General features: G+C 40.5%; 1 protein-coding gene across 1 annotated transcript in view; it reads right to left on the bottom strand.

Annotated features, from left to right (window-relative positions):
- Positions 1-23,402, bottom strand: part of luzp2 (leucine zipper protein 2) — a 64,883-nt gene extending 41,481 nt beyond the window's left edge. The window contains exons 1-4 of the mRNA XM_034525299.1: positions 23,208-23,402; positions 19,516-19,586; positions 16,534-16,615; positions 12,026-12,088 (exon numbers count right to left, since the gene is read on the bottom strand). Of these exons, the coding sequence (XP_034381190.1) occupies positions 12,026-12,088; positions 16,534-16,615; positions 19,516-19,586; positions 23,208-23,402 (411 nt within the window). The remainder of the gene's footprint in view (positions 1-12,025; positions 12,089-16,533; positions 16,616-19,515; positions 19,587-23,207) is intronic.
- Positions 23,403-24,853: the final 1,451 nt, after the last annotated feature.

Genomic DNA, 24,853 nt, shown 5'->3' with positions numbered 1-24,853 from the left:
TCTTTAGAGACATTTCCAAAAGTTTGCTCACAATTGAATGTAAACACGGCTTATATCTCCACAGAGAAGGAAACGTCTCCATAGAGAAGGAAACGTCTCCATAGAGAAGGAAACAACTCCAAAGTCTCCATAGAGAAGGAAAAGACAGAAAAGTCTCCATAGAGAAGGAAACGTCTCCATAGAGAAGGAAACAACTCCAAAGTCTCCATAGAGAAGGAAAAGACAGAAAAGTCTCCATAGAGAAGGAAAATTCTCAGAAGGAAACGACTCCATAGAGAAGGAAACGTCTCCATAGAGAAGGAAACAACTCCAAAGTCTCCATAGAGAAGGAAACGTCCCCATAGAGAAGGAAAAGACAGAAAAGTCTCCATAGAGAAGGAAACGACTCCATAGAGAAGGAAAAGACAGAAAAGTCTTCACAGAGAAGGAAAAAGTCTCAGAAGGAAACGACTCCATAGAGAAGGAAACGTCTCCATAGAGAAGGAAACACCTCCATAGAGAAGGAAAAGACAGAAAAGTCTCCATAGAGAAGGAAAAGTCTCCATAGAGAAGGAAAAGTCTCAGAAGGAAACGACTCCATAGAGAAGGAGACGTCTCCAAAGTCTCCACAGAGAAGGAAACGTCTCCATATAGAAGGAATCGTCCCCATAGAGAAGGAAACGTCCCCATAGGAGAAGGAAAAGACAGAAAAGTCTCCATAGAGAAGAAAAAAACTCCAAAGTCTCCATAGAGAAGGAAACGTCTCAGAAGGAAACGTCTCCATAGAGAAGGAAACGACTCCAAAGTCTCCATAGAGAAGGAAACGTCTCAGAAGGAAACGTCTCCATAGAGAAGGAAACGACTCCAAAGTCTCCATAAAGAAGGAAACGTCTCAGAAGGAAACGTCTCCATAGAGAAGGAAACGACTCCAAAGTCTCCATAAAGAAGGAAAAAACTCCAAAGTCTCCATAGAGAAGGAAACGTCTCAGAAGGAAACGTCTCCATAGTGAAGGAAACGACTCCAAAGTCTCCATAGAGAAGGAAACGTCTCCATAGAGAAGGACAAGTCTCCATAGAGAAGGAAACGTCTCCATAGAGAAGGAAACGACTCCAAAGTCTCCATAGAGAAGGAAACGTCCCCATAGAGAAGGGAAAAACAGAAAAGTCTCCATAGAGAAGGAAACGACTCCATAGAGAAGGAAACGTCTCCATAGAGAAGGAAACGACTCCATAGAGAAGGAAACGTCTCAGAAGGAAACGACTCCATAGAGAAGGAAACGTCTCCATAGAGAAGGAAACGTCTCAGAAGGAAACGTCTCCATAGAGAAGGAAAAGACGAGCATGATCTGAACCATATATGTATTTATATGTTATTGTGTTATCAGACCATCAGTATATTAGAAGCCCGGTTACAAAACTTGCCATCAGAAGAATGAAAGAAAGAAACATTTCAAGATATTGCTTTCCTTTTAAAATGAGGCTCCTTTTCCTCCCTCCAACTATTGTCTGATATCTTGATATTGTCTCCCGGGTTATGAAAGGAAAAAACAAAATGTCATCGTGTAAACATGTCGCAGAAATGTCGGCGGTCACAGCTTTCATCAGTCTTGAAGCACTTGGAAGTATTTCTGTAAAAAAAAATATATATATATATATATATATATAAAGAAAATAGAGCATCCACTTTATAGTGTCACAGCTGAACAGCACAGAGAACCGGTCACTCGTCTGGAAGCCGAGGGCCAGAAATCAATACCCGTGGCGGGCTGTGAGGAATACAGCCACGCCGCTAAGTGACAGCACGACGGCGTGCACGAGGCCGTGCACGTAAGCGTGCACGAGGCCGTGCACGTGAGCGTGCACGTGAGCGTGCACGTCTTCACCTCCCTCAAACGAGTTCAGCGTGAAGCCACGCGAGAGTACAATCTTTGCATTAAAGTGACGCGTATAATCCGAGTTCTCTCTGGCTGATTGTTACTTTTTGCTTTCACTGTGGAGTTGACGGTCGATAAGATTCTGAGTTTCTTTCCAATGGCTTGCAAAATGCAACAATATATATATACACTGTATATATATATATATATATATATATATATATATTATATAAAACTCGGGATCAAGCTGTAAGGCGGCGTATGGCTTCAGCCTCAGAGTTCTTACTGTGTAAAAGAAAGAGAACACAAACATCTCAGAAGGCCTTCAGATGTCTGGACATGGAGGATGAAGATCTACAGTGTTGGTCTTCAGATGTCTGGACATGGAGGATGAAGGTCTACAGTGTTGGTCTTTAGATGTCTGGACATGGAGGATGAAGGTCTACAGTGTTGGTCTTTAGATGTCTGGACATGGAGGATGAAGGTCTACAGTGTTGGTCTTCAGATGTCTGGACATGGAGGATGAAGGTCTACAGTGTTGGTCTTCAGATGTCTGGACATGGAGGATGAAGGTCTACAGTGTTGGTCTTTAGATGTCTGGACATGGAGGATGAAGGTCTACAGTGTTGGTCTTCAGATGTCTGGACATGGAGGATGAAGGTCTACAGTGTTGGTCTTCAGATGTCTGGACATGGAGGATGAAGGTCTACAGTGTTGGTCTTCAGATGTCTGGACATGGAGGATGAAGGTCTACAGTGTTGGTCTTTAGATGTCTGGACATGGAGGATGAAGGTCTACAGTGTTGGTCTTCAGATGTCTGGACATGGAGGATGAAGGTCTACAGTGTTGGTCTTTAGATGTCTGGACATGGAGGATGAAGGTCTACAGTGTTGGTCTTTAGATGTCTGGACATGGAGGATGAAGGTCTACAGTGTTGGTCTTCAGATGTCTAGACATGGAGGATGAAGGTCTACAGTGTTGGTCTTTAGATGTCTGGACATGGAGGATGAAGGTCTACAGTGTTGGTCTTTAGATGTCTGGACATGGAGGATGAAGGTCTACAGTGTTGGTCTTCAGATGTCTAGACATGGAGGATGAAGGTCTACAGTGTTGGTCTTTAGATGTCTCTCTCGTGTGTGTGAGGATTCAAATGATTATATGTAAACACACCGTTCAGTCCGGGGCATTTAAATGCTGTTGAATCAACTGAAATATGGAACCTAGACACACACACACTGCTTTTACTTATGGAGAACCACGCGATTATATACATTCATTCTGTGTGTGTGTGTGTGTGTGTGCAACTCTGCGTCTGTCCACAGTAAATCTTGCATTCTGCTGCAGCAAAACGGCGTTATATTTATATGGCTGCCTGCTCGAGGGACCCCCCCCCCCCCCCTCTGGTTTTCTCACTTGTAGTGTGAGGTTTTTAGAGTTTTCTTTGTGGGTGCACAGCAAACAGAACTACCGGTACACACACACACACACACACACACACACACACACACACACACAGCTTTACCTCCACCGCCTGGCGCCTTCCAGATGATTGCCTCCTGCATACGCCGCGGCGGCTTGTTTTTTTGGAGTTTCATCACAGCTTTGAAACTCAATTCTCTGGTTTTGAGAGAAAGAGAGTAGCTCGCGTTCACAGACGTGTGATTGAACTTTCCTCGGCCACGAAAAATATAACATATTGGGGAATCCTAAACTCCGTGGCGTTGCTACCGTCATTATACACAAATGTACAGCTGACACACAAAAAAAAATGACACATTTTCACTTCTGAAATCTGTATCGAGGGCTTCAGGATCATTTTTGAATGGTTTATGGTTAAATGGTCTTTTATGGTTAAAAGTCGGTTGTCACGTATGAAGCTGCACAGGAAACGATTGGAAAAGATCGGAAATTTGAGCGCGACGGCATCCCGATAGTTTGTGTTTATACATCGGGGGAACACTTTGGAACAGGAAGTGCTGCCAAAAAACGAGCTGTTTTGACCGTAACGTTTAATTATGAATGGGGCTTTCTAATAGTGAGAACATAGTTTTATGGTTTAAAACAACAATATATGGCAAATTCTGGAGGTGAGAAATAGTACCTGTAAATAAGATTTGCTTTATTGACTATAAAAGGTAACTGCATTTTTGTACGGCAACTTTCATTAGAGGGACGCTCTGGCAGGATTACTGTACTTCGTGATTTAGAAAATCCTCTAAATAGCATTTTTTTTTTCTTCTTCCATAAACTAGTTAGATTAGTTTTTTCATTGTGGAAGACCTCACGTTGGTTCACACACACGCAGGGATTTAACGAGGTCCTAATTATGTTTGCCGATCCCTCCGCTCTGGGTTATCAGTTTAAAAAAAACACAATATACAAAAAAACGAACGGGGGACGGAACATAAAGTTGCTCACCCTGACGTCGACTCTTGTATAACCCGCCTGCTGCTGATAATAAATCAACGAATAATGGCAGAAAACATTTATGAAACACAGCAAATCCACAGCAGGTATAATAATCGCGGCATCTAAATCCTCGACTTTCACTTTGAACCCTGCAACTCGACGTATATTCTTAATACTAAAGTCCTGTGAGAAATGTTCGCATTCCTGAAATTGCAAAGAACAATTTCCAAAAGTGTTTTTTTTTCTCAGTCACAGGCATTTCATTAATTCTTCTAAATAATAGCGCAGACAAAAAAAACAGTGAATGCCAAATAAATTGCTTTCTCTTTGTGCCGAGACAAACAAAATCCAAACTAAGGAGCAAACAAATCACTTATTCACTTGTGTCCGAAGAGGACGACTATTCACCATATTCACAGTGATGGGATTAATAAACCGGGAGAAGGAAGGAGCGATTTGATTGGTCGATGTGAATCATCAAACTGTCACGTGCACTTCTTTGATGACCTCTGAGTGGGAATCAATGCTCCGTGTTAACGCCGCTGTGGAGATCGCAGCTGGTTCTGGTGCCGGAAATGATCAATGAGCAATAAGCACGGTGTCATGAAATGAAAGTGCACGCTCTCAGCGTGAGGATTATCCCAGGGCGTGTTGAGCCATTGTAGGTATAAAAATTTTTTAAAAAAGGGGGAGAGGAGTTATATTTAGAGAACAAACTTGAATATTCTCTGATATTAATAAGAAAATAACTTGCACATTATCCTGATTAAAATCACCAATTTGTGACCAAAAAAGACAAATATATATATATATATATATATATAAATAAATATTTATAAATATATATATATATATATATTTATAAATATATATATATATATTTTTTAACAGACACTAAAAACATCAATCCATCCATTCTCATCAGTTTATCCAGAGCCAGCAAACTCTTAATAATTCACTACAATCTGTTATTACGAGCACTTGTGTTATTTGTGATGCTTAAAGTCCCCCTCTAAAGCATCCGTGTGTTACTATGGTAACACAGTGTGTTCGGAGTGACCTTATAATCTCAGTCTTTGGGAGATTCTCTCTGAGATATTCACGATTTGTTTACCCAAATCGGCAAGTGTTCCTTCTAGAAAATGTCCACTTTAACCCGAGAGAATGTTCGTGAAATCCACAAAAAAAAAACATTTACAACTATAATTTGGGAAATTGTGCGTATTTCTTGTCTCAAAGAGGTCAAGCGACGCTGCACTCACGTGGAGGTTTTCTTTGACGTGTGATTGACAACCGAAAGCTGCTCTCTTGATATCTTTTACATTACCTGCTGTGTTTGCATATCGCCATAGCAACCAAAAGACACATTGATTTGTATTTGCATCTGAATTACAAGCGCACGAGTCAGAACAAACTGCAGTGATGTTTCTCTGTTTAATGTTTTGTGGAACGTCTGCGTTTAGTTCAATTTCCTGCACCTTTTTTTTAGCTCGACGCTATTACATTATTCAACTCACGGTGGGGGAATATAATGACCCTCAAATTTGCATCCACCTCATAGGAATTGTTTAAGAGTCAATAAAATGTCACGGGGTGTTTTCTGTTAGTATTGAGAGCACAAACACAGTGTGAGCTGCACACATCTATGTCCACATGCTTTAGGGCCCAACATATTGACCTCTTTTGAATCTGAGAACAAACTTAATTTGCTCACATGAAGGGGGGGGGAAAAAGAATGAGAAATTCATACATTGACAATACCGGGCATAATTTAAACCACACAGCTTTAAATTCCTACCAGCAGAAGGTTGGTAACCTTCTCGGGGTCGTGAGAATATTGAGAGCGTAGGTGGTCAGAAAAATATATATTTTCAGTTCAACGTAGTCTTTTTTTTTCATGCGTTCTTCCAGCAAAATGCGTCAATTTCCGCTTGTTTGGACCCGTCCACCCTGACCTCCTCCCTCCTCCCTCCGGCGACGTTATCATTATTTATACTTCCTAGTTCACATGTACGTGGATCTCAAATTGATCTTGTGGACCATATATGAATCCATATAGCGACGTATAAAGTGTACAAGAACAGCCTGTTCTGTTGCAAGAAGTTTAGTTCTTAGACTTTGCTCGACTGCAGGATTTTAAAGCATCACACATCTGGGAGAACAGATATCCACACACTTGAATCTCTGCAGAGAACTTTATTATTTAGCTTTCGGGCTAAAAGGACCTTCATCACACCCTGGTGCTAGAGGCCCCGCCTCCAATTCACGACAGCTTTAAAGTGCTGAATGTAGTACTGAGAGGTTTATGCCACACTTACACACAAACAAAAAGTGGGGTGGAGCCCAGTGTATACAGACAAAAAACATATACGACCACAGAGCACCCTATCGTAACGTCATCAAGTTCATGGGCCTTTGAGAGGGATCAAGGTTCAGCCATCGGTAAAAAAAACATCTCAAAACAAGAATTTAAGTATAGAACAAGAGGCCATGAAGGGGTATCGGGCATAAACCACAGATCCCAAACTCCACATTAAATAACTTGGATTTACAGCATAAACCTGGCATCAAAATACTCAGTAAGGCCATCATGCCATTGGCCTTGGCTGAGCCTTTTTGTAGACCAATGCAACCAGCAAGCAAAGGGCAGGTTTGTTTTAAAAGGGTCACGAGCTGTTAAAATGGGAACCACTCCCATAGACCATCCACTATCTTTTTAGAACGAGTGATGCATGCATTGCATTGTCAGTAATAAAACAAACAAATAAAGGTAATTATGTCAAAAACACGACGATGTTACTTACTGCACTCCGTCTACATAACCAGACCTGCTTTCATCCAGCCCACCGTTGCTCTTGCGCAACAAGTCGGGCCCGCTGTCTCCGATGTGGCGAGCGCAATCGATCAGGCTGTACTTCACCTCGTCTGTTCACTGAAGAAAATGACACCGCCCCCCATTACCCTAGTCGCGCTCCATCTCCCTTCGCCCTCCAGTTTTGTCAGCACGCTTTTTGCACTCAATGCACGTCTCAGGGCTCATATGTGTGAAATTTGTTCTGACGGAGTCTAGTGGGCTATTCAGATGTTGAGTAACAGTGTTGATGTAGTGGGCTATACAGATGTTGAATAACAGTGTTGATGTAGTGGGCTATTCAGATGTTGAGTAACAGTGTTAATGTAGTGGGCTATACAGATGTTGAGTAACAGTGTTGATGTAGTGGGCTATACAGATGTTGAGTAACAGTGTTGATGTAGTGGGCTATACAGATGTTGAATAACAGTGTTGATGTAGTGGGCTATTCAGATGTTGAGTAACAGTGTTGATGTAGTGGGCTGTACAGATGTTGAATAACAGTGTTAATGTAGTGGGCTATACAGATGTTGAATAACAGTGTTGATGTAGTGGGCTATACAGATGTTGAATAACAGTGTTGATGTAGTGGGCTATACAGATGTTGAATAACAGTGTTGATGTAGTGGGCTATACAGATGTTGAATAACAGTGTTGATGTAGTGGGCTATACAGATGTTGAATAACAGTGTTGATGTAGTGGGCTATACAGATGTTGAATAACAGTGTTAATGTAGTGGGCTATTCAGATGTTGAATAACAGTGTTGATGTAGTGGGCTATACAGATGTTGAATAACAGTGTTGATGTAGTGGGCTATACAGATGTTGAATAACAGTGTTGATGTAGTGGGCTATACAGATGTTGAATAACAGTGTTGATGTGGGTTTTTTATTTTCACAAGAATGACAATCAAGGCATTTTTACTGCCCAAATAAAAGAAAATTCACAGATGGATTTAATGCGCTGTGCACAATTAGAGCACAGCCTCCCATGTTCTAATTGTGTGTGTGCTTCTGTTGCACTTTAAATAACAATGAAACGGATCATCTTAAAATGAATCTTGTTAACGTTTGTGTGTTTTTAATGGGAGACGCCATTTTGGACTGAAAAAAAGATGCGAGTGCGCCCGAGCGTGGCGTCAAAGCCGCCTGTTACGATGCTCCGTGAGAACCCCATGAATCCCGAGTCGGCCTGTAAATCATCCCTCCGTCAAAAATACTCCTCATAATAAGCCCTGAAAGCAAATCATTGATAATGACTTCACGCTGGATCGCAGCCATAAAGCATCCCCGCTGACACCGCGGCGCCGCTCGCTGTGATGTGCAAAAAATAAAAAATAAAAAAAACACATTCAGAGCGCCGCTGTAAACAAAGTGTGTTCGTTTCAGCTCTATCAGGAATGTTTTTGCACACAGAATCACAACTCTGAGTGACGGTGTCACGTTGGAACTAAACGGGAAGCGAACTCGAGTGGATTAGATCCACTTGTTCACAACCTTTATCGACACCAATGTGGACGACGGGAATAAACTGCATTTTTTAAATGAACATTTAAACCGCCATGAAGATTTATTTCAGGGCTCTCGTATTAGTTACAAAAATATATATGTGAATTAAATAAGATGGAAACTTCCTGTAAAATATTCGTAGGTTTAAGATTAACATACAATAACAGACATATAATGATGGCGTGTAATCTATACTTTTAGAAGTGTTCATATTCAAGGAAATACTACTTTTATACTATAATACTACTGTGCTCTGTATCTTGCATTGGAACATAAAGGGCCGTATTATTCACACGCCTACAAGATATGTTAAAAAAAAAAAATCTTAAACAGTTTATGTTTATTTTGGCTTTGGAAAGAAAATGCACAGTTAAATTTCCTTTTAACAGTTGAATTATAACAGATACAAATATATGATTCATATTGAACATTATACATTCGCAGTTACCAACCGACAGTAAAATCTGTTGAAGGTTACAGCCAATGCATTGCCTGTGTAATGCATGTCAGTATGTATGTCCAGTATGTCATATGTATGACTCCCTTTGTAAAGGGTGCAGAGTTCAGGGGCGACCCTCAGGGAATGGACTCTGCAGCAGCAAAATGCTAACGCTTAAACCCCTTTGACCTTTTTTTGGGAGTTTCTGTACCATAACTCAACGAGCGCAATAGACGCGGGGGGAAATATATATATATATTTCCATCGTGATTCCCCGCGTACGGCCGTGACTTTAAATGCCACAAGTTCAGACTTCCCTTGGTCACGGACGTGATTATTTTCATAAAAGGACCCTCGGAAACCTAGAAAGTTCAAGATATGTAGATCTGGAATAGAAGAAAAAGGGGGGTTGGGGGGTGACCTGTAAATGTGACAAAGGAAGCATAGAAAGGGGAGCGTCGAGTCTTTAGGGGGCGCTTCCCTTTTATACCGGCAGAGTGGATCTCGAGTAACGAAGCCCCAGTCAGAGTTCACCGGCTCGAAGACACTGTTCATGTTCTATTTCTAAAAAAAAAATCAAGATGTTGTTTAAGACGAAAGAAATCCTTAATTGTTCATTACAAAGTCAAACCCCCCCGCCCCCCCTTTATGGGTCATTTAGTCACTTAAAAGCGATCCGCCTGGCGGTGTTACCAACATGCGCGTTGACCCCTGCTGTGGAAATGACTCGATTGATTGTGGAAGTGTCTCCACGGTTACCTCTGATTACCCCGTACGGAGTTAAGCACGCAAGAACAAATTCACCGACGTTCATGTCAATGACATTACTACTTGAGATATTACTTCTTTTTTTTTTTTTAAATGCGATTTCAAGGCCTTTCTACCTTTTTTTTTTTTTTAAAGACTATTACTGCTTCATTGGATCTATTTCTTTCGTGCATATCTGCAATGAATGTATAATCACGAGGGAAGTGACTGAGTGTTTGTGACGGCTGCATACGGAGATGCTGGGAAATAAGCGTGGGGGTCTGCGTGGGGACGACCGTTTCTTTTAGACAGAATGTTGGACAACAAAATCTGCCCTGAGGACCTGGTTTCTTTTTGTTGACAAAAAACATTTCAGTTTTAATTACCAAAACACAATCTGTGTGTGTGTGTAGGGACACATTTTTCCCTATATTTGATAGACTTAAGATCGCCCTCACAAATGGTGGAACAAACCTTTTTCATTATATCTCCAGATATGAATACATTTCATCCTTAATTGCCATTAAATGCCATTCATCTCTCTTTTGTGGTTGACTGTGATGCTCACACACACACACACACACACACACACACACATCAGGTCCTACATGTGGCATCAGAGGGCATTATGGGCCTTTTTTAAATTTAAAATTATAATCAGAAAGTCTTAAGAGGAAAGGATGTTTGTAGAATGCCCAAAGCACCAAGTTCATAGAGCTATTAAAAGTGCCTTTGCTGCGTCATTAAGGTTCCAGGTGACAAGTCAATCAACACAAAAGCTTATTTACTCACTTTACATCAGAATGAGCTCACATTTTAATTTAGTATAAAGGTTTAAAAAGTCACATCCTTCAGAAGCTCAGAGTGAAGGTCTTCCTTCGCTGTACAGTAACATCCATTAAGTGGCTGGCACTGCATGATGTAAATCAATTGGTCACATTGGATCATTTGGGGGTCGGCTGTAGCTCGTGGGGGGTGAGCGGTCGTCCCGTAAACCGCAAGTTAGTCGGTTCGATTCCCCGCCCTCCTGATAACTGCATGTTCTAGTGTCCTTGAGCAAGGCACTGAACCCCCCAGTTGCTCCCCGGGCGCTTCACTGCAGCCCACTGCTCCTTAATAACTAAGGATGGGTCAAATACAGAGAAGAATTTACCCACTGTGGGAATAATAATAATTATTCTATTCCTACAGATAACGAGCTAAATGGAAGATAATGCGTTGTCACATATTTTCAGTGCATTGTAGGGTTGTAATAGTTTTATCTTGACTTGCACACGTACGTAAAAGAATGTCTACGTTTTAAATTACAATACATATGAAGGATATGATAATTAATAAGGGATATTATGAAGAATGTATTGGGAAAACATAGAAGGAAGTCACTGTTTGTTTATTGTAACAGATAATTCAGGTACGATTGGAACGTATTGATCACAGAGGGCAATAGTCAAAATGGAGGAATGCAGGTGGAGAGTGTGTAAACACAGCTGTTTCCCAGGAGGAACTATTTGTTGCTTCACAGGAAGTGGAGAAGCTACCCGGAAGTAGGGGAACTAATTTCTGAGTAGGACCGTTTACTTCAGGTGGGACTCGCCCCCGTGAAGTGATTAGCCATTAGCATGTCGTGTTATTGCTAATGAGGTTGCCTTTAGCCCGTGGACCCCGCAAACACGTGACGCCCTCGTACGAGAACCATACATGCTGTCCGTCACCTTTGTTATTAAATACTCTTTATTATAAATCATTGGATTCTGGATGTTCTCTGTCAGGATCAAAAGGGGGAAGAGAACTACTTTTGCACTGATGTTCAACAATCGCGGCGGATAGATTTCCATCGCAGAAGAAGATGGAAGGCTGCCGGCAATGTTTACAGAGTAGTGTGTAAAACAGACATATTCACGCCAGTTTATATAAATATGTATGCCCACCTTTTTTGATTGAAAGCAACCGGCCCTCGGCCCAGTCTATCGGGAGGCATTTGGCAAACACACCATGTTAAATGAAATGGAAGAAGGCAAAGCAGGAGGAAGTTGGTTCTTGATCAGTAAATTAGAGTAAATACTTCCTTTATGGTTACACACACACATATAAATACATACACACATATATTATTATATATATATATATATATATATATATATATTTTTAAATGTGTATAACGAAGCCATACAATTGAATGCAGGATTGAAACCAGAGGTGAAACGTTGGTGACTCACCTCTTGCTGTAAATCCTTGATGATTTTGGTTTTCTTCTCCATTTCCACTTTCAGAAATTTAATCTGAAGGACAGAAACGACAAAAGAAAGACGGTTAAAGCTGAATGACCCACTTCATTGTTCGTTGGTTTTGTTTTCCATTCGCATGAAGGTTATGGATGCTGAGCCTTTTTTAAAAGCAATATGTGTGACATTGAGGGCATTGCATTAAAGTGATTATGTCCGATTATCTCAGAATGGGATTTACAGAGCTCCAATAGCAAAGGACAAGGCAGCCGATAGTCTGTATGTTTATGTTGTTATCACTAAATAGCTTGACGGTACCAACAACGTCCTCGTTCGTCATGACCCCCATCTTAAAAAATGGGTGAGCATTCATTTTAAAAAGGACTAATTTGAGCCGCAGATTATGACATATTCCCGTGGTCCAGCAGCAGGACGTGGCGGGGGGGGGGGGGGGGGGGGGGGGAACTGCGGAAGCAATTTTAACCCCACAAAGACTTTATTTGGGGGGCGGACTGGCGAAGTATATCAACGGCTGTTCTCACCACTCAAAGCAACTGATGTAGAATAAAGGAAGAGGCGGGTTGGACGTGTTGGGAGATGGACGGGTCAAACACACAGGACTTTGGGGTCAGTCTTGCACGTTGTCCCCGTCCCCACGTCGACCTTTTGTTGCCTTAAATATAAACTTTCCGTGACGAAGGAACACTATGAACGTATATGGACACTTGAGAATTTAGAGTGGAGAGTACATATCGATTCTTGAGTTGTGGCAGGGAAGTTGACCTTAGGACACGAAATTCAAAATCACGAAATTCCCTCCACATGAAACATAAAATGGATATAAAACATAATAATGCCTCTAGCCAAGATTGTCTCCGGCGCGGATACATGATACAGAATAGAATATTATCAGACTAAGCTTTTAGGCAATAGCCTATCACTAATCTTGATTTAAATGTATTACTCAAGCAGAGGGCACGATGTCATCACAGGTCATGTTCGGTCACCTTCATTTCTCCCGATCTAGTTTGCTAATTAGTAATTACATAAAAAAATAGTAATTAAAGCGGCCTCAGTGCATTAGCTAAGTGTCCTGAAAGCTTGTGATTACACCAGTGCGAGTGTCGGCATCTGATTTATTGTTTTTAATTCAACCAGTATGAGCAGTGGCTTCTGCTCAAACCCGACAGTGCCGCAGAGGCCCTTTGCTCTAGAGAAATAAAGAAAAACGGTGTCAAGATTTAAAGACTTGTCTCCCTCTGATAACAAAAGAACTAAAAAAAAAACCTCTGTCACATATTATATTTCTCTCGTGTCGCACAAAGTTAGCTCATCATAACAAGTGTCCAGAAAAGGTCTTTTTAAATGTGGCGAATGTGATACGGCGAGGCATTTATTACTGCAGTGAGCCACTGCGTGCCTGATTTAATAGCCCCGTACGCTTATCACGTCTTTATTGCAGCACGTCTTGCTGGTGCAGGCTTGTGCTCAGCAGCCAGACGGAGGTTCAAACGGCCGCCACGGGGCCATCGTATGTTGAAAAGCACGATTTATCGGTACACGTGGGAGTGATGCGCGGGGGCAGAGGTGGCGTCTTTTCTTTATATTCTGAAAAGACGTTCCTTAAAGCACTCCCGTGTCCTTGAGTGAGGTCATCGAGATATACACCCCCCCCCCCCCCCATCCAAAAAAAAGGGAAAAGATTCACGGGGCATGGTGACCTCATATACCAGTTCTGTGCCCGGGGGGACCGTAAACTGAGCCGCACCAGTTGACTCACACCGAGATGATAACATCAAGGTTCATGTTTGTGCCTTTCAGTCACCGCCACATCCCCCTGGGAAGTGGTTTAAATAAAATAAACACACACACACACATCCTGGTGCAGCATTTAGGAGTAAAAGAGAGGCGCTACAAAAATCAGCTAGCTAAAAATTTACTATTGACCTGGGCTGAATGAACCATAGATTGCAAGTATAATTTTGTCGTAAATTTAAATCTGTTAATTACTAAAAATATACCTACACCAGTCTTGATAATGTTTAATAATTTGACAAACAACAAACCAAAGAGTCCACAGCCATGCTGACACGTTCACAATGACTATGCTAACGTGAAGGTGTTCGCCGCCTTCATTTAGCACGTTAGCTTGCTAAAGTACCCGGGAATGAAAAAATTTTGCATTCTGCATACACTGCAAGAGTATATATATATATATATATATATATATATATATATATATATATATATATATTCACAAGCTCCAAACATTTTATAGGTATAAATATTGATTTTGTATATGCAGCATTTCTACTTTTTCAATGCAGGATTATAAACCGAGAGGTTGTAGAGGGCCCTTTGCTTTCATAAACAGAAAAAATGTGTACCACAGCCTCTGATGTGCAGACATGACCTCATGAAGAATGGTGTCTGAAAAAGAGATTGGCTTGAATCCCATTCATACCTAGCGGCTTATTCGACCACTTTCATGGTCTTCTGCTTTGTGTGTGCTGGATGGTTTCTACACATCAGAAGATGCAATAAATATATTTTAAAGAATATTTTTGGAAGCAAAGTGCTTGTAATATTCCTCATGTTGATTCACGCTGGGGTTTCTGAAAGCGCCGTTTTTCCCCACTCAATTGTACGTGGACACGAGGACTCTGAAGCAGATCCAATATTTCATATTCTATTGAATGTGTGTGTGTGTGTGCATGTGTGTGTGTGCATGTGTGGCATTAGCATGCTGCAGAGGGGGTCTTTTTTAATCTTCAATCTCAGCAGGGGTGATGAATACCTTTTAACAGAACATAAATGTCAAACGCAAACTATAAAACCCAGCGACTGATTTGTCGTTGGGTTTTTACGTAAAACGGCACGAACGTCACTCGAAATTGTTTCCGTGCTGTTATTCATGTGCGGACGGTTTTATTGTGGATCGTAATGTCGCTGTGCTTGTTCAACCAACAGGGAAAGCTTTTCATCACAATATATATAAAATATGAGCATAGAAAAGTGGACAATACAGCGAGGGAGCACATGTATAAAGAAAACATCTCCGTAGACCAGCGACGATACATTTGAAATGACTTTTTTCCGTTTATACCAGCAAAGGTTTGGCGTATGAGTTAATACGAGTAGCATTTTCCAGAGCGGTATCTTTTTTAAGTTATTTTCATTTCTTTGGTTATTTGTATTCATTTACATCTTCAACAGGCACTGTAGTCCGGAGAGAACACAGTCAAATAATCACAACAGATTAATTCCTTTCATGTCAACATTTGAGGCAATTAAGTAATCTTACAATAGAACAATAAGATGATTGGTAAAAATATTTTTAAGAGATTGTTTATATGTTGTTTTTGTTGTCTGGTATCTACTCGTTTCAGTGTCCATGGTTCTGATAAGGGCCAGAGTAGCAGTCTTACTTTGAACTAATTAAAAGGTTAAAGGGATTTTAATTTGCAGCAGACCAATAGTCATTTATCAAATTTTTTGTGTCATATTTACCAGAGTGCGCAAAGGTAACATTTTCTGCTAACGTCGCATGCCCCATTCCCATTTTCTCTTTATTACTATCAATATCCTGTGACCATGGAACATGCTGAGTCAAGAAGATAAGGTGGTAATTTAAATTTGATTTATTTGTTGATTCAGCTCTTTGAAAAAAGACACATTGCAGCTTTTTAATGAACTCAAATTTGCCTTTGAGTTGGAATGAGTCATATGCATTATTATAACCTCAAACGCCTTCGTTAGGTCTTTATAATAAATCACTTCAAGAGCAGAGTGTCATCTGCATACATGTTTATTTAAGATCTGATTATTTGTGTAAAATAAAAGCTTTGGTTTAGCCTAATTTTTTAAAGTTATTAATTGATTAATTAATTGATGAACACTAAACTAATAATCAGCTATCTCAACAATAAAATGATCAAAGTTATCAAGTAAAAATGCAGAAATAGCACTTTTATCACGGTTCCTTAAATGTTTCCATTTTACGTTTTAAAAAACAAATATATTATAGAGTCACTTCCCTCGTGATTAGTTTATTTCCCGATGCACGTGAACGACATAAGCTGACAGGAAGTAAACACGGACCCGAGCGGTTTGAATACATGATCTTGTAAAATGGTGATGCACATTTTCTTTTTGCACAGTTTTCTGAGATCATTGACACCAAGTGATTAATTAAATTTGATTTGCCAGTTTAAAATACCTGGGTTGAGGTTAATTAAAAGCAGTTGACAGCAGCCGGATAGATGGAAGGGTAGATACTCCAGATGGAGAGATGGATAGATAAGTGCACGCTCTTAGGTATTCGCTTCTTATTAATTTTTGAGTTGGGGTGCGTACACATAAGCCTAGAGTTTCAGTTAATTGGTTTGGCGAGAGAGCTGGCTTCTGGGTAATGAGCGTGGCTCACTGAGGGGCCTGTGTGACAGGTGACGGGGCCGGTTAGAGGACACCGGATGTTGACGGTCGGGTCGGCTCCGTCTTACCGTGGCCTGCTGCTTCTCCGCTCTCTCGTTGGCCTCGTCCAGCTGCTTCTGCAAGGCGGCCTGGAGGGACTTCATCTCCTGCCTGTCACGCCACGGGGAAGTGGGAAACACTCGGTTAGCACATCCTCCTCACACCGCTTTCCCACCGCACCGCTTTCCCACCGCACCGCTTTCTCAAATATACCACCGTTGAAGGTCATTTAGCACAGAAACGTATTTGTGTAAAGTGATTTTTTTTCTACTATAGTAGAAGAAGTAGGTTCACTTCTATTGTGTAAAGAAAGAAAAAAACACAGCAATTGACATGTCATGTTCATTGGTATGAAATAATTCATGATGTTTTAAAAAAGGCACTTAGACAAATGTCTTGAGAGTGCAAAAAAGAAAGCGGCATGAATATATTCAGTAAACGTTGATTTATACACAAGGCGTTGTATTTCAAGTTTCACAGATTCATGAATCGAGAAGCAAACGGTTTTTTTTTAAATCTTGTGGGAAAAAAATTGTTTCCGCCTCCTCAACTCGGCTTTTATTATTTAGCTATAGGAGTAAACAATGCAATAATGCAAACCATCCCACCTTATTGACAATGCAATAAGCAGGGAGGTGAGGACGTGTTTGTTGAATGTTTGTCGCCATAAAGATATAAATTGCTGTTCATCAAATGGTCAAACACAGTCACCCATATGTCTTGATTAACTTTTGTCACATTTTTCCTTCTGTGTTGTCACAGCATTGATTTTTTTGTTTTGTTGTTGTTATTCCTCCACAAAATGTAATATTCTTTCCCTGTACAAATTGAACAGTTCAGGTGCAGCCAATTATTCTTCAAAGATTTTCCAAAGATAACTTACAGTTTCACAAACGCACACACACCACGGTAAATATCATTTTAAAGGAAAAAACGTCACATATTTTCACACATTATCCTTATCGGTCAATCGGGGGGGATGTATAAAGAAAACATAGCGGGCACTAGTGTATTCATTATGTTGTATTATGTAGACGCATGTGAGCATTTGGAACGCTCCACACTGATTTTTAATGCATGCCGTGTGAAGAGTTGACGCCACATTCTGTGTGCGGTTAGCATAAATGTTAATGCATCGGTATATGCGATGGGTATTTCTGTCCCTTTTGATGATCCCTGCGCACAGATGACAACCGTGCACGCTGAATTATGAATCAAGTGGGCAAGTGATGTGGGTCAGTGGTTCCAAAAAAAACAAAACACAAGGCCCCGGATAAATTAAGAGGGAACGGTCCCGTTTGCCGTTTTCCGTGACACGGATGTGAGCTTAAAGCTTCGACGTACGGAAAAGGATCCCGCTGATCAACAGCAATATACCTTTTTTTTTCATATTTGATACGCCGCTGGTATTGTCTCTTGGCATAAATTCAGCCCAGCAAATGTTTCTTTTCTTTTCCTTCACAGCGACCAGCCAACTGCTTTGGCTTTTCATTCATATTCTCGTCTCCTGCATCCGACCCGAGGGCTCGGAAAATGTTTTTATTGCGTGATCAAAACTGACCACACTTGACAGAAAAGGGCCCGGTTAGAAGCAGGCGTCGACGTGTACCTTCGAGGCACAAAGAGGGGCAAACTGACCACAATTCATTGTTAAGATGTTACTTCTTTTTTATTTTTTATCTGGTCTGTTGGTAAACAAACTTTTTTCCTTCTTTTTTTTGTCGCATTACAGTTTTGCGGCGCAAATTATTTTTCAGAAAAGCAATCAAGTTGTCAAAAACAAATGAGTGGCAATGAATCACCTGTCTGCACCCGCCGTGATGGAGACGGCCGGTAATCACACTCGGCGGGTATGGAACGCTCCAAAGTTGGATTAATAACACTTTGAGAAAAAAAAATTGCAGCTCACAAATGCTAGGTATGCAGCATTGAGCAAAATTATATATATAATTTTTTTTTGCTGGATGACATGTGAGAGCTGCTGTGGCCTGGTGATAGGCTATTGATTGGCTATCAAGATATTGCCCACAGTAAGCTGGACTTCAATCAGGCTGACGTTTCAGAGAGCATGAAGGCACACAAATGACTCCTAATCATTGAAAGTCTCATTACACACAGCATTAATCAGACAATCCTAACCGGTGAAGCACTTTAGGTAAACACTTTCCCCGGCCCTCTTGCAAAAAAAGATAAAGCACTAAATCACAGACGCTTTTTTTTTTTCCACCATAAGCCGACGGGCGTATGATTTTTTTTTCAAATATACAAGAAGGATTTAAGGTGTAAAAGCAAACCCGCACCAGTAATAGTGAGTGAGTGAGAGAGACAATAGTTAAAGGTCTGTAGCTTCTTGCTATTGCACATGGCGGACGTCTCAAAATACTACAACTCCCAGAAGCCTCGGTCCCCGTTACCGTGTTGATGAAGCCAGGTACAAATCAAGGCCTTTTTTTTCAGACCTCACGCACATTATTTTCTCTCTTTAAGCTTGTCCACACCTTATCGGAAACTTGCAGTGTAGGTTTTTATTTTTTTGCAGCTGTTTCCAATACCTGCACATTTTGGATGCCAATAAGAACATGTCGACAAATAAAATAATGAGTTTAGCAATCGCGATCAATAGATCATCGCCGTTGAGGGCGAGTAGCAAAAGTAAATATACTTTAACTTCGAGGTAACGTGAAGACTATTTATTAAATTCCAAGTGTCAGAAATGACGGTTGTTGTGAAACTATGAAACTTTGACCAGTGTGTAAAAGCATCATGTGGGTTTATTATAGAAAAAACAACAAAAAAACACCCAACGATGATTTGGGTGTTAATGAGAAACTTGCATTTTTCAGGGGATAATCTTTATAGCACGCCAGAAATAGTTGCTCCAACTTTACAGGCTTTAATGTGTATTACTTGTAATTAAATGCTCACATAACACTTAACTAATGGTGGTGACTGAACACAAGCAAGATACCGTCGGTCACTCGTGTGCGAGTATCCACGATGCTTCGCTTTACCTCTGTTTGTGGCTGAGCTCCAGGATCCTCTGCACATCCTTCTTGGCCACCGAGTCGTCGTTCTTCAGCGACTAAAAAGAGGGCGGAAGAAACTCAAAAGTGAGAATTATTTCAAAGCACCCACAAAACGCCCCTCCTCCGGGTGTTCAAGTTTACGAGTTCCTTCAAGCAACAGTCAAAACAGTCAAAAACTGTGTGAGTGTTACACATAGCAATGACGGAAACAGCAGAATCGTAAGATAATTTAGGTGAATATTATTGTATGATGGAGCAGATGTAAACTGGTCCCCCATAAGACGATGTGGCCGTTAACAATCGGGTGATAGATGTCTTCTAAAGAGCCTAACGAGGGTACAGATTGGGTTCTGCTGGCACCAAACCACCACCTGCCTGATGGGTAATTATGGATTAGTTAGGTCTCTGATTGCCTTACAAGCCCTCTTAAGATATTTTAAAGTTGTTAAGAGCTGAACAGAAATCTCCAGACTTCTAAGAAAATGTGGATTCGGAGGGAGAGAAAGCGTCTCTTTAAATTGTGCTTCAAGGGGGAAATCTGTGGCAATTAACACCACAGTTATGGAAAGAGAACTCTCAGAGGAGTCCCTCAATTCACTTTGTGTTCATTTATGTTGAAGAGAAAGGCGACAAAATTAGCTCTTGACGATGAAGAAGGTATATTCACTTTTACAGCTGGCGAAGTTAGACAAATTAAACGGCTCGGAAATGTATTTTATTCGCAGAATTACACCAATCGGTGCCTTCTCTCTGTCGTTAAAAATCCCCTTGAAATCAATAATTGCATCGCGAGTCGAATGACCACTTTTCTACTCCTCCTGTTTCTTATGTCATCTGAAAACAGGCTTACTGTTTGGATGCACTTTCATTTTAACATTTGGATGCCAGAAATCATCAAATACACATTCCTGCCATTTTCCAAGGTATACAAATGAATATATATATATATGTATTTTATGTATATATTTATTTTATGTATATATTTATTTTATGTGTATATATATATATATATATTTGTAATGTATATATTTATTTATATTATGTATATATTTATTTATGTATATATTTATTTTATGTATATATATATTTATTAATTTTATGTATGTATATATATATTTATTTATGTTATGTATATATATATATTTTATGTGTATGTGTATATATATATATGTATATATATACATGATAAATAATAATAACTGTAGATGTTTGTGTGATTTGATGCTCCACTTTACCTCATTTACGTTATGTTATAAAACAACCCACCGAACTTGGCCCACTCTTGCACACATTATAAAATCCACAGCAGAAGCCGCTGTTGCCACATCATATCAAAGCCAATATGGTAATAATTTACAGATCCTACATTAGCACGTCAAAACTAAGTGATGTTCACTGGATCTGTCATAGTGTTACTGTTTTCATTGTGATAAGGAAGTGGAATAAAGATGTGCAGCATCTGGCCCACAGATCTACAACCCTTTAAGCAACTTCATCATTTAAACAAAACAGCTACTTTTAACTCGAAGTCCACAGTTCGGTGCTGGGCAAAAAGAAACAACTTATATTCTTGCGGTGGCTTCTTCACGAGATCTAAACACCGGGAGCCGCTGCCGAGAATAAAATTCCCCATCACACGAAGCTCCGTAACGAGCGTTGCTGACCTCCACCTACGGGGTACTCTTTAAAAACCATAAACACTTGCTCCATCTGATCTTTCCAGGAATACCAACCGCTGCTCCCTGTTGACTTGAACCTCTTTTAAACCTTTCGTGATTTATATCTTTATGTAGATGATGTTTTCCTCCTGAAGAATGGAGTTGTTCCACAGCACCACTATTCTAACTCGACCTCCGCCCCAGAGGTTGGCTCAGGGGCTCGGGGGTCGAAGATAGATGCCAACCTAGCTGGCCTGGAGGGAATAGATATCAAAGACCGCCCCCTGGGGATGATGAGAGTCCATGGGACATAACTTGCACACACATGCCGGATTTTCTTTTTTTTTTCATATACCTTTTTTCTATTTTTCTGGGGTGATTTTCTGACCCCACAAAGGTGTCCAGAAGCCTGGGGGGTCGTGATCTGACCGTGAGGCCGGTGATGAGTCGCACTGCTAAATGTCCAAGAGGGAGGCATATTTTGCAGGATCATTGTTGCGTACACTGATGCGACTGAAACACGCTAAATTATTCAAATATCTGGATGTATAATTGAGATTCTTTTAATTTCTTGCAAAATGCCATAATGAAGTTGACCTAAACTGACTGGTGGAAAGTACGTATCTGCACAGAGATAACTGTTTTGTGAAATGCTGATATTGCTGATGTGTATATATATATATATACATATATATTTTATGTATGTATATATTTATTTATATATATATATAAGTACATTACTCAATAAAATATCCGAGACCAGTGTGTTTTTCCTAACCAACAGATACCTGCGTTTGCAACAGAGATATTAATCCTCGTTTCCATGCACCTAAAGCTGTCTTGTGTCTTATTTTTATTCTTACATTATGCAGAATCAGCCTTGCTCTCAGAGTCGGGGTAAACGTATCGCATCTTTGGTTTCAGGACAAATTTAATTAGGGCAAAGTAAAGTTGAAAAACACCAGCAGACATATATGCATGCATAGTCGGAGGGGGGGGGGGGGGGGGGGGGGGGGGGGGGGGGTGTATACAAACATCTTTAGACGACAATATTTTTCATTTCTAAAAACTCATCTCGAGGGAGCCACACGTTTGTTTACATCCTGGTTTTAAAAAAAGCTCTCCAACAGTCTTTCAGAAGGAACGTGTGCCATTAATTAAAATGAACTTCTTGTTTGGGCAACATTGTTTTCAGGCTGGAACCGTTTGCTGCCCCATGAACAACTCAAGCTGAAGCTTTACAATTTAGAGAATATTATAAATTCAAGATTAAACTAAAAGTTTTAAAAAAGTAGCAAATGACCCTTCGCTAAGCCACGCCCCCAAGTATCACCATTACGCAACGTTTGACCACGACTAGCTCCAAATCCAGCCGATTAGCCGTCCACCCTGGTCGGAGATGGCCCCTGCTTAGCTATGATTGGCCGGTCTATGTTCGAGGGGCGGGATTCAGCGGAAAGGTAAATTACAAATGGGTCTGCTACTTCAGGGAGTTATCAATACACGGCACGATTGGGCTACTGGTATTTTACAACCATAGATATTACCCATCAACCCTCTCCCACGAGGGGGTTGGAGAGGGGGCGTGGCAGGATAACAGTTGGCATGCATTTTGGTCAATTTGCTAACAAAGGGGATACATATTTCCACATATGTGTAGTCATCCTTTAAGCAGAGTATTAACGCTTATAGTTAAATGCTTTGCAAATTCGACTGAGCAGTGTTTGTGTCATTAGTGCAAAAGAAAAAGATTCGCTCACTAATCTGCTTTTCCGTCTCTGTTTCCCAGTAAACGCATCACATTCACAACAATGGGTGGTTCTCACCAAATTAAAAATAAAACCATTTGCACATTAACATTTAATAGCAGCGAGTTGCTTTTACAACAGATTGATTGAAAGATAAGTGGGGAGAGTCTTTCCCCAGTCATCATACGGCTGATAGAGGATGACCCCCCCCCTCCTCACTGAGCCTTCCAGCGTTGCTGTATCTCTCAAACAGAAACAATGCATTTCCAACCTGCAGGTTGCCTTTTATGCTGTCCAGCTCCTTTGATGTCTTGGAGAGCTGGTGCAGGATGCTGCTCCGTTCACTGAAGACCTCCTTTAGCCTCTTTTCCAGCCCATCGTAGCTTTGTCTGTTGAGAGAACGAGAGGGTTGAGATTTCACTATGAAATGTCTGCCCGCTGGCTGCGAGAATTCACTCATAAACATCACCCTTTGGGAGAAAAGAGGTGTTTCAAAGCACTATTGTCAAAGGGAGATAACTAATATCTCCTCAGAACAGTCCCTGGGATGAACGTCCATTCCTTTCAATCAACCACATTTAGCAGAGGCTGGTTTTATAGAGAGATGTCTTTTGACCAGAGGTATGCCCCCCCCGTAACTCCCAATTTAAATAATCCATGTAGTCCATCCAATTATTAAGAAAAAGGGTGAAATCACACACGGCACATTTGTGAAATCCAGTTTCCCTCTATTGAATGGCACAAACGGAGGTGTTCCCGTCATTTATTACCGAGGCAAATATCGCTTGACAGAATGTTCGCATGAACTATAGCCGTCATAAATGTTTAGTTTTTTTTATTGCGACTTGAGTGCACAAAGAAGATCGGGGGCTACAAAAAGAAGACATTAAGAAGGACAAGAGGAGTAAAAGATGACCCAACACACACACACGTGGCATCTGGTGGCCCCGTAGTTGACGACTTCATTTACTTTTTTTACATCTTTAATGGACGTGAAATGTACATTTGTGTGATGAGGGTTACCACGTGTTCGGTTTCACCGTCCTGAATAAATATTTCATTTAATATAACCTCCTTGTTTACCGACTCCAGGACGGCAACAGCTCTTCTGGGGAGGTCGTTTAAAATGAAGTATACCCTGCTCAGAAAATAGACTCAAGGACATGCATTTCCCATAATGCCCATACATCTGATTGTGAATCCTCTAATTGTTTATAATCTAAATAATCAACCTTCCCTTCTGCAGATAGCAGACGGGGAAAACGACAACAAATATGACGCGTCAACACTCCTTTGCAACAATTTTTTTTTTATTTAACAACAAAATCGTACACCGGGACTGTCAAAATAAGACTGATGAGATGAATAAACCAATTTCACTCTTCGACAGGCACTATTATATGAGAGCTAATTTTGAGATTGATGTACAGGAGGTTAATGATCGACACCGAGAGCCTGCAAAATAAATGCAAGAAGATGCAATAAATCCAAGGTTACCTTTTTGAATTAATAACAGATTCATTGAATAACATGTTTACGTTCGTCTGATAGTTTTATTCATTTTATTCAAACGAGTAAACCTGATCCAAGTTTAAAATCTAAAGTTATAAATAACCACAGCAAACACCAGCACAGCTTTTTATATAAAGGAACAGATTTCATTTTTTTTTCTCACAACAAGAAATGAATGCCCAAAATGATTTATTCTTTTTTTTTTTACCCTCCCATGTAATCCGACGGCGGCGGCTTCCAGCAAAGCGCGCACGCTTAATATAGCTGAATAATTCCTTTCTAAATACTTGCTGGTAATCACAAAATCTGTTCACTTTACATTAATCACTTTTCATAACCGGTTCCCACTTGCTACTGTTTACTAGCTGTAATGGCTCGCCACATTATTCTGAATCCACGGCTTCC

The sequence above is a fragment of the Cyclopterus lumpus genome, chromosome 3 (genome assembly GCF_009769545.1).
Source record: "Cyclopterus lumpus isolate fCycLum1 chromosome 3, fCycLum1.pri, whole genome shotgun sequence".
NCBI lineage: Eukaryota > Metazoa > Chordata > Actinopteri > Perciformes > Cyclopteridae > Cyclopterus > Cyclopterus lumpus.
Note: the sequence above shows the minus strand (reverse complement) of the source record. Positions and strands in the feature narration are given on the sequence as shown.